Raw genomic sequence first — 18,605 nt, forward strand, 5'->3', positions numbered from 1 at the left:
GCGCTGATCGTACGCAGATTTCCTGCCAAGTTCCTTCGCTTAAAACCTAGGTGGGGCCAACCGTGATGTTTGTAAGAAATCCATCTCGTCCATTCATTTTTTGAGATCATTTTAGCACTTAAGAGCAAAAACGAACAGGATCCAAGACTAAAGTGGGCCGCACTAAAGGAAAAGGTGGGTAGGAAAATTCCTACCGTTGAAACCTCCCTAGGTCGACAATGATGTTAACATGCCATCCATACCGTTCATAACGTTCTTCCTACACGGATGAATTGAAAATACAAATATTAGTCTAATTCAAAACTTATGTGGCCCCATGAATATTTTAAGTGTGGATGTTCAATCCTCACATTTTTGGCACACTTGAGTATTAGATCCTACTCATTTTTTATTCCATGTCCTAAAATGATCTCACCAAACAGATGGATGGAGTGGATTCCTCACAAACATCATAGTAGGCCCCACTAAGGTTTCAAGCGCAGGAACTTCCTGCGGAAGGCTTTGGTAGGAAATCAGTGTACGGCGCTGACCTCCTCGAGCTCAAGTTGTACAAACATTTCAAAGTTACATGGCCCTACAATAATGTATTTATTATATCTACACCGTTCATGCATTTGGAGAGATCATTTTAGATCATGAACCCAAAAATGAGTCATATCCAAAGCTCAAGTGGACCACACCACAAATAGCAGTGGGGGACTGATTCTCACCATTAATACATTCGTAGGGCCCACCATAATGTTTATTTTCCATCCAATCTGTTAATTAGGTCACACAGACCTCGATGAAGAGAAAAAATAAATATCATATTGATTCAAAACTTCCATGACCCCTAAAAGGGTTTCAATGGTAGACGTTCAATTTACCACTGTTGTCTGCAGTGTGGTCCAGTTGATCTTTGGATCTGTCTTATTTTTCGGCTCAAGCCTTATGAAGAGCTCGACAAATGGACGAACGGTCTAGATATAACATATACCTCATGATAGGACCCACAAAACTTGGTGACGTCAACACATAGCTCGGTGGTGTGCACGATACTCGATTTCGATAAAAAAAAGAGTCGAACAACCTTTTTTTAAGCAGAGAGGGTTCCGGAAGCCGGAACCCTAAAATTTCTCCCAAATCTCATCGTATTGGCGAGGATGTCTCCGGATTTCTCTCCAAAATCGGAGATTTTATTTGCGGTAACCAAGGAATGACGCTTCAATTTGAATGGCCCACCAAATGGAAGCTTCCGATCATGGCGATCTCTTCTACAAGTACCGAAATCCACCCTCTAATTTTTTTTCTCGATTTTTTCGGATGATGACGTCGATGTCCAACAATAATGGAGAGGAAATCACATTATATCATCGAAATATCGTGCGATATCAACGATATATATGCCGATATCTGGATTTTGGGTTTTTTGGTATCTTCCGGGGGTTATCGCAAGTGTATCGTCTCCCAGGAGTGCGATAACGATAATATCAGCCGATAGTATCGATATTTCGAATATTGTGTTGGGCAAGTACTGAAAGGATGCACCGTACCTAAACACGATCCATGTAAAATATGACCATACTTATCTAAAGATGAAGTGGTGGCATTAAACCATTTCTGATTACTTGCTAGCATAGTTTGATTAACGTAAAATGTATATCGGTATTGATTTTGAGATTTTAAGGAATTATTTAGATTTATTTCATTGAAACAATGTTAGTATGGAATAAACATAATTATAATACGATGTTATAATAAATGAATGATTTTTAAGGTTTATTTTATTTTAAGGGTTGTCAAGATTCATATATTCATAGTTGATTGGTGCTAAGTGTTATGTATGTATGATTGAGATTATGGTGGAACTTACACTGTATATAATTATCATCTCTTATTAAATTGATTAAGGAATTAAATTAATACACTTTGTGTACGAATTATGAACTGAAACTCGAGTCTGAGGGTGCACACTCTGTACCCGAATTTCGGAGCGTGACAAATGTCATCATCCAAAAATGTAAAAAGTGCCCAGATGGCTAAAATAATAATGGCTCGGAATATGAGACCAATGCCTTTACGACATCATAATTAGAAGTTATTTTAATTAATTTTTCGATTTGAGCACAGATTGTGTGCTAGAGCCTATCTTTGGAAAGTTTCTGAGCTCAAAAGCTATGCTGGGTAATTTTTACTGTTGAAATCTTTGCGGAGTCCACCCTGCTGTTAACAATAGGGAAAGAAATTTTTACCATTGAAATCTCCCTCCACCTTGATGTTTATATGCCATCCAAACCCTTCATAAGGTCATTCCCACTGGGATGAACTGAAAACCCAAAAACTTAGCCTGATATGAAACTCGTGTGGCCCTACAAATGTCTCAACAGTGGTCGTTCAATCTCCACTGTTTCCTCTCGTGTAGCTCCTTTGAGTTCTGAATCCCCTAATCTTGTGTCTTCTATTATAGAATGAGCTTGAAGAAATAGATGTCACAGTGGGACCCACCTAGGTTTCGAGTGCAGAAACTTCCCGCTATATGCTGTAGCAGCAAATCCGTGTGACATGACATGGATTGCAGATGTGGGAGTGGATTAGCTGCTACTCTAGTAACACCGAATGGGTGTTACCCTTAACGTGTGAGGCCGACCTTAATGAATGTATTGTATATCCACGCCGCCATCCATTTTTTCAGCTTATTTCAGGACATTATCCCAAAACTGAAGTAGATCCAGATATCTTGTGGACCACACCACTGTAAAAAGTGGTGAATGACCTTTTAAAAGCTTTTTTAGGCCACAAGTTTTGGATTAAGTTGATCTTTGTATTTTCTCTTCATTCACGTTGGGTTGACCTTATCAACTGGTTGGATATAAAATAAACATTATGGATATGCTTATGGTGGACTTTAGTAAGTTTTTAATGGTGGGAGTTCAATCACAACTATTTCCATTAGTATGGTCCACCCGAGATTTGATCTACTTAATTTTTGGGACCACTTACTAAAATGGGCTGGAAAAAGGGATGTACAAATCATCCAGGTGCTCCGGCGGTAACACCCACATGTGTTACCCCCACATATGTGCCAGTAGCCAACGGTGCTCCGTAGGCCCCACCATGATGTATGTGTTTTACCCATGTCGTCCATTTTTACATAATTATTTTAAACTATGATCTTAAAAAATGAGTTAAATTCAAATCTCATGTGAACCACACAACAGAAAAAAAGCTGTGATATCAAATACCTACCGTTGAAATTTTCATAGGGCCCACTGTAATGTTTATTTGCCATCCAACCTATCGATTTGGTCACGCAGACATGTATGAAGGGAAAACATAAATATCAGCTTCATCCAAAAATTTGTGGCCCCAAGAGGTTTTTAACTGTGGGTGTTCAATTACCAAAGTTTTTTTGTGGTGTGGTCCACTTCAGATTTGCATGTCTCATTTTTGTGCTAATGGATTGTACCTGATAGTGTTTTATAGCCCCACCATGATGTATATGTTTTATCCACAAGGTCTATAAATTTTCCTAGCTTATTTTAAGGCATGAGACCCAAAAAGCAGCCTATGGCCAACTTGGCAATTGTTGATCGGTGGATGAGAAAATTTTGGTAGCTTGGAACACCAATCAAATAAAAATTTATTCGAAGGGATTGTTAGCATGGTAATAATTAATTTTGTCTCCTGCTACCTACCAGATAAAAATTTATATATGTGTGGCCCATTCATTCCACTAGATTGTTGCATGATAATAATAGGTTTTGTCTTATTTTTTAAGGAAGATAGAAATTAAGACAATAGAGACAAATGTGATATATTGTCAATTTTCAGACAATTATTATTTGCGCTTGCCAAACAGATTTTCATGGAAAAAAAAAAAAGTATTAATATGCTTAATATAAGATATTTGTACTTTTTTCCAACAAATTATCAAACAGATTTTTCAATAAATACTAAAATTCAGCACCTAAATTAATTTTCAGACTTTATTTTTCAGTTAACCAAACAGCACCATGGTACAGGTGAGAGTACAGCTTAGGTGATTGTAGAGCCTTATTTAAGCAATGAGAAAATGAATGACAGTGGCACTCCCATTTTCACATTGGAATGGGGATGGGATCAACAAGCAGTGCCATGACATTCTTTTTAGTCTCTTTGTTGGAATGAGTATATCCATCTCCATGTACGTACAGGTCTTCCATCACACGTGCAAGGTTGAGGCCTCGAAGAAGAAGTGACGACGGGATAACTGTCGGTCTAAGGAATGCCTCGTTCAAGTCCTCCCACACGTTTGTAATCATTTCTTGAAGACTGATACATGCTTCTTTCTTTGATACGCCATGCTCCTTCATGTAGCACTCAACGGTTGAAGCAACATGATCCCTTTCTTGCTCGAACTTCAAGTATCACCAACAAAAACGAGTGGTGAGATCATTTACTATGTTTTTTTTTTTCACATCATCTTCTTTATCACACCAGAAAAAAGTACAGAGCAAGATGGAAAAGTACGGTTCCAGATACAACTTGTAAGTGGTATCAAAGGTTAGGATTTACTTACATGTATGGCATTCGTAATGAGTTTATGCATGATCCAAGGATAACAATGTAAAATTTTTATAAGGTGGGCTTTATTGATCAACAGCCTAGATTGCATTAAGGGTTGGATAGTGTGATCGGGAGTATCAGTGAACCCCACTCAATTATGATTCATTCAAATTCTTGTAAGGGGTAGTGCATTATAACTGTGTCACACACACTGTTCAAGTTGGACTAGGATTACCAAATCCACGTGGAGCCTTAGAGAGAGGAGGTTCGATGGGTTCCAAACTCATCATCCTTGTAGATTATATAAACAAGGTTAGGTCCCTATGCCTACATACAGTTGAAGCTTTTCATCTCATCATGGTGCTTCTCTAAGAGTGTAAGATGAAGAAGATACTAGCCATCTCATATGGTTATGTCTTCTCAATCAAGTACGCTTTTTATTCAAGTTATTTAATTTCTATACTCGATGCATAGCACGGTCCTCTGCAATTCCACATATAGTTTACAAACAATGTTATATATTCTCGCACTATTCCACTTCTAAACAACATGCACCATGGTTTTCTTGTCTAAATTTAGCACGAAACCCTAAACCTCAATGTTAAAACATGCTATGTGTGGCATTGAGATATGAGCTCGAGCCCATATGTATGAAGTTGGTGCATGCTGCCTAAAATCTTCAATTATCACCCCTTATGGCATGGAATATTGAAGAATCGCGCTTCTCGGTCCAAATCATTTTTACCCCGAGTCTGAGTCACGACTCAACCCATTGACTCACCTGAGTTGGGAATACTTTCAATGCTGCCTCATGGCGCGAACTAGGTTTTGACATCGGTTAACTCAGATGAGTTGTTAATCCATTTATTAGCGGGGAGTCCCCACGCATATTTCCAGCCAGGAAAAATGTGAAACGGGTTACTACCCGACTCACACAAAATTCTAACATGTGTTAATAGGAAAAACAAGTTTTCATGTATTATTACCTCGTGGCCTGCAATGTCATCTCCGATCCGGGCTATAACCGATAAATCCATAACGAATTTCGGATGGGCAGTCATCCAATCGAAAACCTTTTTAGTGGCCTCTTCTCCCATGCCAACACAAGCAACGCCAAAGACAAATATGTAGCCGGCGCTAACTAGTGAGACATCAAGATGCTCTTTTAATGTAGGCATGTATTTACTGTTCATCCATCTTGCTTCATCCAAGTAGGCCTGGACCAGCACCTTCATCTGAAAATGCCATATAAAACCAAAAACTTCTTGAGAAAATTCAAAAAAAATAAAATAATGATGAGAATATATGAGGAACATGCAGTTGTACATGCGGGTGAAATCTAGGGGGCCCCAGGTAGAAGGGGGATACATTAGGAAGGAACCATCACCCCCATATGAAAATCTTAAACATATGATTTGCATAATGGTTTTATGGGCCAGTTTGAACCATTGGATGGATTAGATGACCAAAAAGTGGACCGATAGTTGGTGGTGTATTGATATCATCAAGTTCTGTGGGGGTCGCTATGATTTATTTATTATATCCACACCGTCCATCCATTTGGCTAGATCATTTTAGGGCATGACCGAAAAAACAAGTCATATCCAAAGTTCAAGTGGACCACACCATAAAAAACAATGAGGATAATGATTCCCATATTTCAGGCCTGGCATGGACTCATCTGGATAGTACGTGTTCCTCTGTAAGAAATATCATAAATTAGAGTTGGATGTCATACTTCACTTTTTATCCAGTTTGTACGGTAATGTTTTTCATCCGGCATCATCTGACCCTCTATTTCATTGACGGTATTCAGTAGCGCAAGATAGCAAGCCTTCATGTACTCTGGGAGCCCTTCTGCGGCCTCAACTTCCCACCTGAAAGTCAATAGTCCCTGTCATTAAACCTAGGTAGTGTTTGCATGGTAACCAATTGCATGCAAACATACACCATTTCACAGTGTATAGTCTATAGTGATGCAGGACAATTAAAATTGATAGAGCATGGCAAATCAATCCATTTATCTCATAGTATAGGCCCTACTTCCCATGGGTTAGGACCTCGGCCAAACCCCCCATGATCCCCATTTCATGTGGGTTCCACTTCACACGAGCCACTCGCTTTACACGGATAGCCCTGTCTCACACTAACCATCCGCATTGAGTGTGCCCCTGCATCCCACAGGCAAATCCACTCGAGCCCGGTGTAAAAATACTCCTACATTAGGTAGTGTATTGAAATTTCAAATAGAAGGCTTCCAGATTATACACTGAATAATCGACTATATCACTTCTTTGGAGTACATAAGCAAAGGAGAATTGCTAATTCCATAGAAATGCAGTCCGGACATCAGATGGGCCAGATTGAACAAATGAAGGAAGATATTGGGAAATTTGTTTCTTTGGCCTTCTCCTTTCTCATCCGTTCATTGGTTCCGTACATTGTGGCCCCCTTGATTCTTGGCTAGTATTCCATTCATCCCAGCTTCACAGACATGATCTCGTTGCAGAGATATGCCACATGCATAGGTTTGTTGAATTAGAAAACATCCAAACAAGGAACTCTTCTAACTTTTTTAAAAATAATTATCTAACCTGTAGATTGCATCAGTGAATACTTCAACTTCATCCAATGTTGCGTAGGCATCGTAGGTGTCATCGATTATCGATGTAATTTTGAATATTTTTGTTAGTATGACTCTAGCACGGCTATATTGAGGTTCATAGTACACTCCCAAAATCCAATAGTAGGCCTCCACCAATCTATCTCTTGCAAAAGGGTATTTGGTTGCAAGTCCAAGATCTTTCCACCACCTACACCAGACATCAACACATTAATATATATATTATATTATTGAGATTAGATACTTCTTTTATTACTAGTTATATATATACCCTGTGTTTGGATGCTCAATTGAGTTGAGTTGCAATAATCAAATTGAATAAAGAAATAATAAACATGCATTCAGGGATAAAAAAGTGTTTGCTTTTGGGCTATTCTTGTTTCAGTGCCTTTAGTTTTCAAAATATAGAATTGACTGTTTTCTTGTACAAAATCAGTATTGCCCTTGATGTTTCTATAATATGATGATTTTACCCATCCAGCTTATAGAAAGTTCATAGCACCAGCCATGCTATATAGTGAGGTCCACCTTGATATTAGTGAGAAATTCACATGGTTTATCTATTTTGCCATTTCATGTCAGGACATGATCCCGAAAATGAGGCCGATTCAGAGCTCATGTGGGCTAAACTAACAGGTAATAATGGGAATTAAATACCCACCGTTCAAACATTCGTGGGGCTATAGGATGTTAGTAATAAATCCATGACATCCATCTATTTTATTTTTTTTAATTCTATTTTAGGGCATATGCTAAAAATTGAGGCTGATCCAAAGCTCTGATGGGCCAAATGACATGAAACAGTGGGAATTGAACTCCAGGGCCAAAGGCCTCAAGTCCCCCTCTCATTTTACTTAGATTATCCTAACGGCATTTTTTTTTTCTTTTTGTGAAATACAGTATAATCATACCTATCTATAATTTTATAAGGCAAGCAGTTATTTGACTAGCCTTTCAAATCTATAAGCTTTGGTTTGGCTCAAAAATAGGCGGTCATACAGTCTCAAATAAATAAAAATAAAAATAAAAATAAAAAACTGTAATTCTTGATTCAACGTCATTACCAAATAAGATAATACCTACTCCATTTTGATCTTAGTTCACTTAAGCCATCCAAACACATAACTAAAAAGATAATGAAACTTACCTAGAGAGATCCCTCAACTCTCTTTGGTGCAATGTCTGTAGAAGATTAAAATCCAAAATTGCAAGCTCTAGCAACACGTCATTGTGAGACTTGTCTTCTTGATAGAGCGAGATAAAGTACCTTGCCTCCAGCCTTGGAATGCGCTTGTGTAAGGGAAGCTCTAAGGCCCTCCGTACCTTTGCATCAAGAGGATGATCATGATGGTGGGCCACGATCCTCTTAAGGAGACCACTAGTGAAAACAATAGCCTCATCCAATATATCTTCTCCTTGTATTCTTAAGTATGCAGCTTCATATAAGCTTAAAAGACCCTTCACATCACTGCTAAGGATTGCTTTGAAGTTTCCATCCTCACCTTTGAACTTGTTGAAAACATCTGCTTCACCAGTCAAATTTTCATTTCATCATCTATAAATGGTCTCTGATGGTGTTTGTGCATGAGTGCATGCATGTGATGTAAAAGATTATACCATAGATGGGATGCATGGGAAATGAAATATCCTTGTTTCAAGGATATTTCATTTCTCATGCATCCTATCTATGGTATAATCTTCTACAAGATGAATGGTCCTGAACTGCTGGGGGACCGCAGAAGCATGGCATCGAACCCCTTCCAATGAGATCGAACAAGACACTTAAAGTGTCCAGCAACAAATCGTAAGATTTTTGAATTTTTTCGATGGTATCGAGCAACTGTTGATAGTATCAAATAGCTCTCGATAGCATCGAATGGTCTATCGATAGCATCTTCAAACCCTATTGCTGAAAAGATTTGAGACATCAACAACATAAACATCATGTGTTGTTTCTTACATAAATAAGCTTACACACATAGGGAGAGAGGGAAGAGAGAGAATAGAGAGAGAGGGTGGGAGGGAAATTCATGTACCGGAAGACACATTGTAGCCGCCTTGCCTTAGTAGTCGGAATCGTAGGGCAACTTCGTATAAATCATCATAATGAACATTTGTATATTCATCATACATACGGTGTAATGCCTCGTCGATCTCCTTTTCAAAGTGATACGCTATTGCAAGCCGTTGGATATCATCGATCAGATCCATTTCTTGCACCGACCCCTTAGCGTTTACCAGCATCCTGCTCACTTCTTCCTTGAGAATTTCAACCTGTTTAGTCCATGCATACACCTTCTGTTTCCATTCCATCCACAGACTCAAAAATGTTAGTGCACTTTCTGTTTTGGGAATTTTGCGTCACTACATGGTGCTACGTGCATGCATTTACACATGCACCTGGACCATAATCCGTCTAGACAGGGCTCTGCAGGGCCCATCGTGATGTATGAGTTTTATCCACTCCATCCATCCATTTTTCCAGATCATTGTAGTGCACGAACCCAAAAATAGGGAAGAGCCAATAGTGTAGTGGACCACACAGTCGAGATTAAACTCCCACCATTGAAAACTTCTCGGGAGTTTGCAGAAGTTTTGGATCAAACTGATATTGTTTTTCCCCTTCATCCAGATCTATATGACCATATGAACATCTTGGATGGAAAATAAACATGACGGTGGCCCTTGGGAAGGCTTCAACGGTGGATGTCATTATCACCACTTCTTGTAGTGTGGACCACTTAAGATTCATATCTGCCTCATTTTTAGGCTCAACCCCTAAAATAATCTGAAAAAAATGTATGGACGGCGTGGATAAAACCCATACATTACTGTGGGACCCACAGAGCCCTGCCAGGCTGCGTCAGGACGCAATCAGCTCCCCTGCAACGCGTGCCGTTAAACCTAATACTCTCCATGCGTTCCCACGCATGTAGTGCAGCCTAAAAATGAGGCTGATTTTTTACTCTGCCTTCTCCTTGTACACGTCTGTACGACTGATATATGCATCGACAGCCAGGATTTTAACGCCACAATGCATTTCTGATAGGCCCACCTGATGAATGGCGTGGATGTCATTCTCGAATGTCATCACATGGCCATGTGTCAGAAACATTCTTACCTTGTCATCCACAGAGTAGTTGAGGAAGTGATCCCCCCACACTGATGGGTGATAATCAGCCATTGGGCGAGCAACTTCCGGCTTTGCAACCTCGGGCTTGCTAATTTCCGTAGCTTGAAGGGGGGAACAAGGAGAGGGTGACCCTTGATGAGCCATTTCAATAGATAGGATTTAAGTTTAGGAGTACCTTTTTATTCTCGAAGGCTTGTGCGTTCAAGGAGTGCGTGTTGTGGGGGTATTTAAGGGCTCAAGGACACGCAATACATGCCGTCGGTGTTTAGCTGAGCACTGGGGATGGGATGGCGTACTGAGTAAATTCTGTGGGGTCCACCGTGATTTATTCATTTTATCCACTCTGTCCATCCATTTTAATAGATAATTTTAGGGTTTTATACAAAATTTTAAGAATTTATAAAGCTCAAGTGGACCACACCATAAGAAACAGTATGAATTGAATTTCTGCCGTTGAAATATTTTTGGGTCTACAGAAGTTTTGGATTAAGATGGTATATGTTTATTCCACTCATCCATGTGTGTGTGATGTTATGAACTGGTTTGATGATAAATAAAGATTAATGTGGGGCCTAGAAAGGTTTCAACGGTGGACATCAGTATTCCCATTGTTTCCTACGGTGTGGTCCACTTGAGCTTTGTAAATGCTTAGATTTTTGGATTGTGCCTAAATTGAGCTGTAAAAACGGATGAACGGAATGAATAAACTACGTACATTCAAGGGGAGCCCAATAGAGATTACTCAGTACGCATCCGATTTCCAGTTTTGTTGGAGCGGTTTAGGTGAGACCCGGGACTCACCTAAGACGGTGTAGCCGTTACCTTGGGCCCACATTGAATATGTATTATGTATCCACACCGTCCATCCATTTTTCCATGTCATTTTAGTGAGTTCTACTAAAAATGAAGCAGATCCAATTATCAGGTGGACCATGCCATAGGAAAAAGTGGTGATTGGCTATTAGTGGGCTGAAAAATTTTTGGATCAAGATGATATTTGTTTTATCCCTTCATCTAGGCTTATGTGACATTTTCAACAGATTGGATGGAAAATAAACACTACATAAATATTAATTTGCGACCTAAGAAGTTTTTAATGGCAGGGCATTCAATAACCATTATTTTTTATGATATGGTCCACCTGATAATTGGATCTACTTCATTTGGGATAATGCCCTAAAATGATATGGGAAAACGTATGAACAGTGTGGATACAGAATACATACATCAAGGTGGGCCCCACCGTAAGGGCTGCACTGTCCAGGTCTCACCTAATCCCCTCACGAGGTTTGGTCCTTTTATTTTCTGTTCTGGATTGACAAAGCTAATAAGATCAAAAAGTTATATACAATTACCTCATGCTACGCGTGTAAAAGAATTTAGTTGGTCAGGTATGTATAAACGGTAGGTCACAGGTGAATGATTCGACTGCTCTGGCTATATACACGATTGAAAACAGTGTACATGAGCAACACTCACCCACCATACTGTTTTCCTTGGTGTGGCCCACCTGAACCAAGGATGGGAATGATTTTTGAGCCTAGGGTGTGGCATCTAATGGTTGAGTGGATTTCATACCATTATCAAAGTGAATAGATTTCATAAAATCATCAAAGTGAGCTCTATAAAAATCAAGGGTTAACATTTCTCCTAACTATTTCCTTAGTGTGGCCCACCTGAAATTCACATATGAGCCTAATTTTTTGGCATGGAGTCTGACATGGGATTACTGATCTAATGATCGGATTGGATTTGACATAAACATCACAGTGGGCCCTACCAAAAAATCAAGGATGGGTGTTCTTCTCCCAACTGTTTCCTTAGTGTGGACCACTTAAATCACATATTCTACTGATTTTTTTAGGTTAGCACAATCACGAGGATAAAATTTTGTAAAAATCAGATATCCACTCTTTAAGTAGGCCACATTTGTATTTTTATATTTATCAATGGACAGAAATATGTCTACGGTGTGGTTCACCTAATGAGTAGACATGGGTGAATTTTACACTAGTGACCCTTATTTTGGAGTCAATTCAATTGAAAGGTTGGATTTGATATGCACTTAATTATCAGTTGGAAGTTATCTACTTGGTGGACCTTACCTTAAGGTCCAACCGGTTAGACTAGAGACATTCTCATATGTGCCCCCACATGTCCGTATATATATAGAGCAATGATGAAACATGAGGACAATTAACAAAGAAGCCTACCGAATCTCGGTCTACAGTAGCTTCTTTGTTAATTATGTTCTATAGCGTGCCGAAAGTAACAACTGGGTTGGCATAATGCAACAGCTAACGTGTCAACTAACTTCCATAACGTGCCCTACCTAAAGGTTGCCTTCTTTGTCAATTATCATCTATAGGATGCCTTAAATAACGATTGTATAGGCGTAATGGAAGCAGAATGCCGAACGTAATTATCTTTCTACACTAGCTGTTTGGCTTGAAATTCAGTCATGCATATTTGTAGTTGCGCGTATGTGTGTATTGTGTTAGGCATGTTAGGGTCTTTTACAGCTCAATCTAAATCGAACACCTTTGACTCCAAGTGTTAAGATAGATAAGAGATCGTTGGCAATCATCTATGATCAAGAACTGAAGTAGTTCAGTCCTCTATTTAGTCACTTGTATGCACAATCAAGCGATTTGTGAAACACCCTGATCCATAGCTCAAGTGGTAGACTGAGTGCAAGATACCTCATTTCAACACCGAGTTCTTGGTATCGATCCCTAGCGGGGGTGGCTAACAGTGAAGTGTCAACTGACAGTGGGGTGTACTAACAAGCTGACAAAAAAAATAAAAAGCGATTAATGAAGGGATGAGTTTATCCTTCTAATAAGTTTTTTAATCTTTCAATTAAAAGGACTTTTTCTCATCGAGTAAAAGAATATCAATTGCATTAATTGAAATAAAAGATAAAACCTACAAAAGTATCTTTCAGTGATCCAACGTTGCAGCGTGGATGGTGAGGTCGTGAATCTAAATCTACTTTATCCTAGTAACTCGAGCATAAACGAAGGGAATTACGCTATTAAAAAGGAAAGAAAATGTCTTCCTTGTAATTTAGCACTTGGTGTAGATGAAGGGAATTACACTACTAGTATAGGTCGATCCAGTGTAGTAGCGTAAATAGACAGAATTATACTACTCCTAAGCTATTACCGGTCCAACGTAGTTAGGGGTGTACATCGAGTCAAATCGAGTCGAGCTAGCCTCAACTCGACTCGGCTTGAACAGTGGCTGACCTCAGCTCGAACTCGGCTTGGCTCAGTCCTCAAGCCTGACTAGCCAGCTCAGCTCGGTTCGGTCAACAGCTTGGGCCAGCTCGGGCCGAGTTGGAGCCAAGATCGAGCCAAGTTCACCATTGAGGCATTTCCACAAACACCTGAACTGCAACTTCAAAATCCCACTGTTTTACAAACAAGAGCAATGGCTTTACAGGTATGTTCTCAAACACCTTTTAAGTAACATAAAAACCAAAACAAAAAAAAAAAAAACAAAAAACAAAAAACAAGAAAAAAAAGGTATTTGTTTCATGTACATACCTTCCTTGCCACCAACCAAACCTTCCTTGCCACCTTGCCACCAACCAAACCTTCCTTGCCACCTTGCCACCACCCAAAATTTTCTTGCCACCAGCCACATTTCATTGAGGCATTTTATCAAACAGTTGGTGAGCAACATCAATGGCAAAGTAACCGAGTCACCGAACTAGTTCGATCCAAGTTCGATTCAAGCCGGATTCGATCCGAGTCGAGTCGAGCTAGGGCCTGCTCAGACTCATTTTCGAGCTCAAAAAATTAGCTCGACTTGACTCGAACTCAGCTTCGAACCGAGTCAAATCGAGCTTTTTTGAGTTGAGTCAAGCGAGCTAACCAAGATAGCTTGGTTCGTGTACACCCCTAAACGTAGTAGTGTAGATGGATTATCATATAGTAAGATAGGATAAAAGATAGATAGTGTTGTGCTATATATTTAATTTGATATGTGTTGGGTTAACGAGGGTGTGGACCTCTTCGATCTTTCTTCTATTTATAAAATTTCTTAGATAGTTGCGAGGAGAGATCTTCTTAGCTATTTAACATGTTCGCTTATGTGGAGATAACCATCTAAGCCCAAGACAGTCATGACCTATTAAACAATCCACGTATACTAGTCGTTTGTTATGAGTTGGCCGTTGGTTGCACACGTCCTACCCCCATTACATGGACGATAGTTTCTCTTGAGCTGCCACGTGTGATGATAACTTTCTTTTTCTCTACACAAACGTAAATAACATATCGTGATGTTAGGCCAACTTGGAGTAGTCAGCACTATGTTCCTTAAATATTTTCAGCCATAGGGATCATGCAAGACGCTATGGTGCATCACCCAAACTCATTACTTGGTGCAACCGTGTTTCAGTCAACACCTAACTTTGATCACGAGGCCATCATGGTGGCTAACCGGCTCTGTCACGTGCATACACACATGTCTTTACTGTAGCTAGCCGAGCTTACCCTTTTTGGGGTATTCATGACTTTACGGATATTGATCTCATTTGACCATTAGAGCAACTAAAGAAATCTTCCTCCTATCTCTTATTAAGATTTTACTGCCACGTGGCATCATCTGATTCGTTGGATTTGACAGGGTTAGATTAGGCGTAAAAAATGTCCCCCATGTTTCTTCACATTTGACCAATATATGAATAAACGTAGCTGTATTTTGTGGAGAATTATACCAAAGTCTCCACATGGTAATACCTAGTTAATCTGTAGTCTGCATTCAGTCTTTGTTATAGGAATTCGGCTAACATCATTATCTGAAATAAATATAAGTATGATAAAATGATAACACATATACCAGCTCGATTTTCATCTTTACACTTGCCTACTACATTTGGGTTTCTCCATTCTTTCTTCCAAAAAGGGCCTCCATAAAGTTTCTTTCATTTTCATCCTCCAAATCCACTAGCTCCATGTATTGTGAGGAGGATTCATCGTTATCCAAATCCACTCCTTGTCTGGTGATGTCTCTGCTCTAGCCACTAGAAACGGTCATCAACAATCAGGTGCTTTTTCTCTCTTGGTGCTTCCACATCTGACTCGGACTTAATTCTCACCCCTGCATTCATTCCAACTTCTTTTGTAGATCTTTCCCCCTTTTCTCATTTATTTCCATCTAATAAGGAAGAAACATTCCTTCGAAACTCTAACTGGCTTAATTGGTCATTGTGGTCGCCCCACAAATAGCTTAAGACTTGGCTAAAAGTTCAAAAAAAATGGCATTCTTAGTTTAACCAAGTTAAAGTCCAATATAGAAATCTTTGGAAGATTTGGGGATTTATGAATGCATTCATTTTTCTTGTCTCAACATACTCATGAACTCTTATACTATAGCATTTGCTAGTTGTTTTTTTAGTCGATGTCACGCCCTGAACTCAGAAACCAGGCTCATAAAATTTTCGATCGCCGAATCCGGCGCCGACAGCCTCCGTAGTACCCCATTCTCGACTTCTATACCAGGTTCTAATCCTGTGATGCTACAACGAGGATTTCTAATCATCAATCTAATTCGTAATGAGCATAACCAAGCACAACCCACGTACAATAACCACAAGAACACCATCACAAAATCTACTATGATCAAAAATTTTTGAGTACAATGCGTCTGAAGGAAAATACAAGATAATGCAAATAACGGAAACTCCAAAAGCTCGACTGCACGCTCCTGCTGCTCCTATGTTACGGCTACGTCCTTGCGTCACCTACACGCATCAATCATGCATAAGCTTATAGAAAGCTTAGAGGGTGGTGTAAGTGTGTGCGCAATATAAGTGTGCTCAGAATGCAAGATCAGAGAAATACGGAATCATGCTGATGGGTACATAAATGCAATTAGTCGTACCAAGGTTATGCAGTGCAAGATATGAATGTTATCGGCCATGTCAAGACCATACGATATGAGATGCAGTTCAAGCATGCCAATCTTCATCATATATCAGTACAGTTCTCATTTTGGATATTCACCGGAGTTCAGTACACTCTAAATGGCACTGCCGCTCTCCTAACCGCACAGTTCAAGTGAGCGTAAGAAACCTCACTATCCGCCTGGCCAATAGTCTACCAATACCTATCCGGCACGTTGATAACAGACCCATTCATGAGCTAGTCAAACTCAGCCTAGTATTGCCCCCTACTCTCGGGCGAGTAAGGCCACACCCCTTTCCAACCCATCACAACACAGTGGGAGACGCAGCCTCGGGGATTCGGCCCTCGTGCGCTCATATATCCACTCGGTCTCAATGTTGGAGTCATCCTCTGGTACCATCAGATTTAGAGATTTTCACACAGGGATATCTATGGCACCCCGATGCTTAGTAATAATATTTTCGGTATCCAATCCAGCCACCCATGATGTGTCTATGGAGGCTATGGCCCTAATGTTGCTAGGGCATATAATAATCACAATTACATAGATGCAAGTGCATGAATCATACTATCAGACATGAAACAATCTTGCGCATACTGAGCGCTCATGTGGGGCAACCCACCTATCAGGGAGCCCATAAATAATCTGCCCAAAGGCATATGCTATGATCAGTCACTCTTTGTATCAAGCATACATATGATGCGTATGATCATGAATCATGGATCTGCACTGAACATGTTATATGGTGATGGGCTCTGTTCATAACGAAAATGGGCCTAAACGGCTTACACACTATCAGTATAGGCCTAACAATGAGCCCTAGGGAGAGTGACAATGCGGACATTTAACCAACATCATCCATACAATGTGGACGTCAAACCATCATTGCTCCCAAGGCATAGCCTGCTATAAAGGTCAACCCATAAACCATGGGGAATCACACTACAATGGGCCTTATGTACATCTTATTGGGCCTCAACCCATGGGCCTCATATATATCAAAGTGGGCCTCGACAACGGGCCATAATTACATCAAGATGGGACTAGTCACATGAGCCTCATATATATCATGAATCATATCAAAAGATTAACTGGACCACACTCCAAATAACAGTGATGATAATGATTTCCACCACTAAAATTCTTAAGGCCCACGATAGCATTTATTTTCTATCCAATCTGGTCATGGGGCCACACAAACTTGGATTAAGGGAAAAACAATTTCCTAACAATCCCAAAATTTTGTGACTACAAAAGTATTTCAATGGTAGAAGCTCAATCCCCGCTGCCTTTGTACTGGATGGTCCACTTGATCCTATATCTGTCTCATTTTTAGTCTCAAGCCGTGAGACAGGCTTTCAAAATGGTTGGACGGTTGGGATGCAACACATGCATCATGGTAGGTCCCATGGGGATGGACGACATAGATATATCACATACCTCATGGTGGGGGTCCCCATTGATGAGAGGTGTGGGTACAATACATACATTAGTGGGTCCCATGTGGGGCCCACCACAATGTCTATTTTCCACCCAAACTGTGGATAAGATCACACAGACATGGGGGCCCACCGAAATGTTTATTTTCCACCCAATCTATTGATAAGGCCACACGTACCTGGGGCCCACCATAATGTTTGTTTTCCACCCAACCAGTTGATAAGGTCATGTGGACCTGGGGTGGGCCTGGGGCCCACCGAAATGTTTAATTGCCACCCAAACTGTTCATAAGGTCACGTGGACCTGGGGCCCACGGTGATGTTTATCTGCCATCCAAACTGTTGATAAGGCCACTCAAACCTGGGGCCCACCGTACTGTCTATATGTCATCCAACCTGTGGATGAGGTCACGCAGACCGAATGAAGAGGAAAAATAAATATCATATCTGATCCAAAACTTTTGCAACCCAAAAGGGTTTCAATGGCAGGTGTCCAATCCAACTGTTCCTGGTGATGTGGGCCACCTAAGCGCCACATGTGGCTGATTCTTATGCGGCCCACAGCTGGGAGGAGGGCCCACCAAATGCAAGGTATTGATGGTCGACACGCATCATGGTGGGGTCCATAGCTAGGGTCGTGGGTCCCTGGCCACCGTCACCAGGAAGAGGACGCTGCTGCGCCAGCAGCAGCAACGTCTGATGCTATTTTCTTTTTTCTTTTTTTTTAAACATGTTTTTCTACGGTTTTCCCTAGGTGGGGCCCGCATCAAGGAAATCCGCCCCACCCATTGGTCTTTTTGGGCTCACTACAAACCCGTCAAGTCCAATATTGGATGGGTTTTGATGTACGAAAATATCTGGGTGTGTTTCAACGGCAAGAATACTATTCTCTATGCTATGGCTCGCTAGTAAATCAGATTGAGTTCATTTTTCGACTCAACGCGTAAAATGATCTGAGGAAAAGGAT

The 18,605-nt window shown here is 40.3% G+C and overlaps 1 protein-coding gene across 2 annotated transcripts; it reads right to left on the bottom strand.

Annotated features, from left to right (window-relative positions):
• Window positions 1-3,947: 3,947 nt before the first annotated feature.
• Window positions 3,948-10,467, bottom strand: LOC131241040 ((-)-germacrene D synthase-like). 2 transcript variants are annotated; one of them, XM_058239672.1, is made up of 7 exons: window positions 10,269-10,467; window positions 9,184-9,445; window positions 8,295-8,670; window positions 7,119-7,337; window positions 6,263-6,401; window positions 5,511-5,759; window positions 3,948-4,376 (listed from the first exon to the last, which is right to left on the bottom strand). In XM_058239672.1, the coding sequence occupies exons 1-7, from the start codon at window positions 10,422-10,424 to the stop codon at window positions 4,077-4,079; spliced, it is 1,701 nt and encodes a 566-aa protein (XP_058095655.1). In that variant the 5' UTR covers window positions 10,425-10,467; the 3' UTR covers window positions 3,948-4,076. The 2 variants fall into 2 exon arrangements, with proteins under 2 accessions (XP_058095655.1, XP_058095645.1); XM_058239662.1 differs by having other exon boundaries at window positions 8,295-8,673.
• Between the last annotated feature and the right edge of the window lie 8,138 nt (window positions 10,468-18,605).

This window comes from Magnolia sinica, chromosome 1, assembly GCF_029962835.1.
Source record: "Magnolia sinica isolate HGM2019 chromosome 1, MsV1, whole genome shotgun sequence".
Taxonomy (NCBI): Eukaryota; Viridiplantae; Streptophyta; class Magnoliopsida; order Magnoliales; family Magnoliaceae; genus Magnolia; species Magnolia sinica.

What these genes read in the sequence shown, in the direction of transcription:
- LOC131241040 (XM_058239662.1), bottom strand. Translation starts at nt 10,424, where the DNA reads ATGGCTCATCAAGGGTCACCCTCTCCTTGTTCCCCCCTTCAAGCTACG. An exon ending in TTCACTGATGCAATCTACAG is followed by an intron (nt 6,402 to 7,118) that starts GTTAGATAATTA and finishes ATTGACTTTCAG; the next exon opens with GTGGGAAGTTGAGGCCGCAG. An exon ending in ATGACATTGCAGGCCACGAG is followed by an intron (nt 4,377 to 5,510) that starts GTAATAATACAT and finishes TGATACTTGAAG; the next exon opens with TTCGAGCAAGAAAGGGATCA.